General features: G+C 39.4%; 1 protein-coding gene and 1 long non-coding RNA gene across 2 annotated transcripts; one reads left to right on the top strand and one right to left on the bottom strand.

Moving 5' to 3' along the window:
* On the bottom strand, positions 1-1,448 carry LOC136266645 (uncharacterized). The gene is made up of 3 exons (XR_010706208.1): positions 1,335-1,448; positions 94-134; positions 1-40 (listed from the first exon to the last, which is right to left on the bottom strand). It is a non-coding gene; the product is annotated as an uncharacterized lncRNA (long non-coding RNA).
* Positions 1,449-1,472: 24 nt separating this feature from the next.
* On the top strand, positions 1,473-4,007 carry LOC136266644 (calreticulin-like). The gene is given in 13 exon segments (XM_066061640.1): positions 1,473-1,630; positions 1,778-1,879; positions 1,932-2,074; positions 2,156-2,191; positions 2,193-2,220; positions 2,366-2,460; positions 2,785-2,994; positions 3,051-3,164; positions 3,216-3,359; positions 3,421-3,445; positions 3,448-3,539; positions 3,595-3,735; positions 3,829-4,007. Coding segments are annotated over 12 exon segments (1,125 nt in total). The 5' UTR covers positions 1,473-1,545; the 3' UTR covers positions 3,646-3,735; positions 3,829-4,007.

The raw sequence follows: 4,007 nt of genomic DNA, 5'->3' as shown, positions 1-4,007 counted from the left end.
TCTCATATGACACATTGTCCGAGGTCTCCATTAAACTATCCTGTAGTAATTTATTGAATAATATAAAATGGTATGGTACAATAATGGAGTTACCTCCAATGCTGCATATTTAGCTTCTGAGACGTCATCATCTCCTGTATGTGATTAACATGCATTTACACAGCGTATAATACAGTATGGTACAATAATGGGCTGCTGTTTCTATTGGTGTCCCTCAAGGATCCATCTTGGGTCCCTTGCTTTTTGCTTTATACATAAATGATTTGCCCTCGGTTGTAAGTCACTGCTTACTGGATCTCTATGCTGATGGTGCTGAATTACATTTTTGTGACTCAGATTTAAGGGTAGTGGAAAATGGTTTACAATCAGATCTGAATTCTGTGGCTACATGGTTAGGGAGCTCACGTTTGTGTTTAAATGTTGATAAGTCTAGTTGTATGCTCATTGGTAGCCGTCAGAGGGTGGCAGGTCAGACCCTTTCTGTCTCAATTGGTGGTAGTGTGTTGTCTCAGGTGCATTCTGTTCGGTATCTTGGAGTATTAATTGACTCTGCGTTGTCTTGGAACTTGCATATTTGTAATATGTTGTCTAGAGTTAGATCAAGGCTTGCTTCAATTATTCGGTTTGGGTCTCTGCCACCTGTAGTGTTGTGTGTATTATATTCAGCATTTGTGATGCCACTTTTTGATTACTGTGATGTTATCTGGACTCCATCTACGGCAAAACAGACTTGTATGATTGAAAGGATTCATTCCAAATTTATGCATAAGCTGCCGTCATCTTTCAGTTCCAAGTTTCAATTTACATTGACTGAACGTCGCCGTTTTCATACAGCTATTCAGATTTTTAAATCTTTACATCGAATTTCTCCTCCTTATTTACATGATATATTTCAGTTTTCGAAGGATGTTACTGGTCATCTTAGTCGTAATGTTAATCGTTTATTTGTTCCTAGAGTGTTTATCAACTATGGCAAGCGAACTTTTTTCTACCGAGGAACTGTTTTATGGAACAACCTTAAGTCCACTGTTACTGGGGCTGCCACTTTGTCATCATTTCGTAATTATTATCTTAATTCTTAATTCCTGTATAATTTTGTCTATGTATCCTTAGTTGTGTATGTTTGTTTGTTTGTTTTTTGTATATTATTAGTTACTGTATGTGTCTATTGTATGTTTGTTCAGGGCTCCACTGAAAATCAGTTTTACTGAGTGGACTCCCTGCTTAAAAATTACAATTACAATTTAGCTAGTGTACTCTAAATAATGCCCAATATCACGATATTTATTTTCATCGTCGATACAAAGGAAGAAGCAGTAATAAAATAAGCATACCTCGGGCCCTCTTTCTTTTCTTTTGCTTTTTGGACATTTGATTTGCTAAAAGATCAGTTTTTACAAGATTAATTTACGGAGTAGTAACACGGATCATTTGTACAATTCGCGGACTATTACTATTGCAGGAACTTTCATCCAATCAGATCGCTCCACGCTCTTTCCTGTTCATGTGCATGCCGTTGTAGCAACCTCGCAGTTCCCAGTCGCGATGAAGGTCTCGATCGTATTGTTCTCCTGTTTCCCGGCCCTTGCCAGCTCTACTGTTTATTTTAAGGACACTTTTGAGGATGGCGGTAAGTTAGATCGCTACCAGCCGTCACCCAAAATGGAGGACATTTTGTATGTCTAATTGGAAGTGCACTGGGTGTTATTCGTGTCCACTGCATTGTTTATGACTGAACTGAAAGACGGAGAGTAATCTTAAGTTATTTTGTTTGTAGAAGCGTGGTCGGACAGATGGGTACAATCCACGAAAAGGTCGGATTATGGAGCATTCAAATTGTCAGCTGGAAAGTTTTACGGTGATGCAGAGAAAGACAAAGGTGTGTCATCACAGTGTAAACCTATTGAGAGTCCTCTACATATACACTACAGGAATTCAGATAAGCCAGGATGCCCATTTCTACGCCAGGACCGCAAAATTCAATGAAGTGTTCAACAATGAAGGAAAGAGTCTAGTCATTCAGTTCTCTGTTAAGCATGAACAAAAGATAGACTGTGGTGGAGGATATGTAAAGGCAAGTAACAGATGTGTGCTTGGTTGTTATAAATTAGTAGTGGTCACTCTGTTTTTATGACATAATTACTGTTTTACATAGGTCTTTCCTAGTACACTAGAGCCAACTGAAATGGAAGGGAGAGAGCAAGTACAATATCATGTTTGGTGAGTGATGCGTTAACTTTCAGTTATCTAATAGTTCCAGGGATTGATTTCAACATTCTTGCATGTTAGGGGTATCTACACTTAAGTGTACAAGCGCATGTGCTGCATGTGTGTTCAGTCAATAGTAACCCTGAATTTATTTCAGGACCTGACATTTGTGGCCCTGAGACTAAGAAAGTGCACGTCATCTTCAACTACAATGACAAAAATCTTTTGATCAAGAGAGACATCACTTGCAAGGCAAGCACCATATGTGACCGGGCCTGCGAAAACAGGGCATGTGGGCACAAACTACACCCAGTCACACTACAGGTCATATCTCACTATTTGAATAGAATATTTACATTCTGTAACTTGCATCATAAAGCCAATTAAATGCTTACTAAGATCTGAAAACTGACATTTCCATAGTGTAATGGTATAAAAAGTTATGAGTGATGGAAGTTTGAAAAAGTAGGCAAAAGTCATGTGCCCACATGCCCTATTTTCGCAGGCCCAGTCACATATATAATACACCATCAACACAACATTTAGACACATATTCACATTTGATGTGCCTTTCAGGACAATGAATTTACTCACTTGTACACATTGATCGTACGACCTGACAACACTTATGTGGTGAAGATTGACAACAAGGAAGCACTGAGCGGCAGTTTGGAAGATGACTGGGACTTTCTACCTCCAAAACAGATCAATGACCCTGATGCTAAGAAGCCTGAGGACTAGGTAGACAGCCCTAAGATGGATGACCCCGAAGACACAAAACCAGAGGTATGAGGTTTCACATTATTTTATTGTATATAACAGTTTCCAATATGTATTTATAGGACTGGGACAAGCCAGAGTACATTGCTGACCCTGATGCTGAGAAGCCGGAGGATTGGGATGATGAAACTGATGGAGAATGGGAACCCCCATCCATCCCCAACCCTGAATACAAGGTGACATCGCATCTCCAATGAGCAATGTTCACTCATCTTGTATTCCTACAGGGAGCATGGAAACCTCGTCAGATTGATAACCCAGATTACAAGGGAGAATGGGTACACCCACAAATTGATAACCCAGAGTATTCCCCTGATGAGAACCTGTACAGATATGAAGATTCTGGTTACATTGGCTTTGACTTATGGCAGGTAAATGTTGCTACATATTTGGTTTGAACAAAAATGTGTTAGTGTTGGGTCCTCTCTACAGGTTAAATCTGGTACTATTTTCGACAACGTTTGATCACAGATGATGAAGACCTAGCAAGCCAATTTGCTGAGGAGACTTTCTCAGTTACTAGGGATGGAGAAAAGAAGATGAAAGAAAAGGTGTGTGTGTCCATATTAACTCAGAAATACTGTACTGAATGGTTAACAACTACAGCAAGATGAAGAGGAGAGGAGAGGAAAGCTCGTGAAGAAGCAGAGAGACTGAGAAAGGAGCAAGAAGAAGAAGAGGAGGAGGAAGAGGAATTAAGAAGATCTTAAAGAAGATGATGGAGAAGATGACACCGACTATGAAGAGGTGAGGGATCCACCAGATAGTTCAGAATATTTTCTATAACAAATTGCCCATGTATAACTGAGTATCTGTTACTGTTCTGTGTTTGCTCTTTAGGATGATGAGTCTGATGATGAAGCCCAGAGACGAGTTATAGGGGCCCTGGTGTTAGCTACAAGAACTATACATTAACATTTGAATAATGGTTCTTTTATGATATTTTAATTTGTATTTGATGGTACAATGCATTTGTGTGTTAGAAGAACGAGCCTACAAAAAAAGGAAGTTACGTGTCA

The sequence above is a fragment of the Dysidea avara genome, chromosome 9, assembly GCF_963678975.1.
Source record: "Dysidea avara chromosome 9, odDysAvar1.4, whole genome shotgun sequence".
NCBI classification, from domain to species: Eukaryota; Metazoa; Porifera; class Demospongiae; order Dictyoceratida; family Dysideidae; genus Dysidea; species Dysidea avara.
This window is presented reverse-complemented; position numbering and strand designations above follow the sequence as displayed.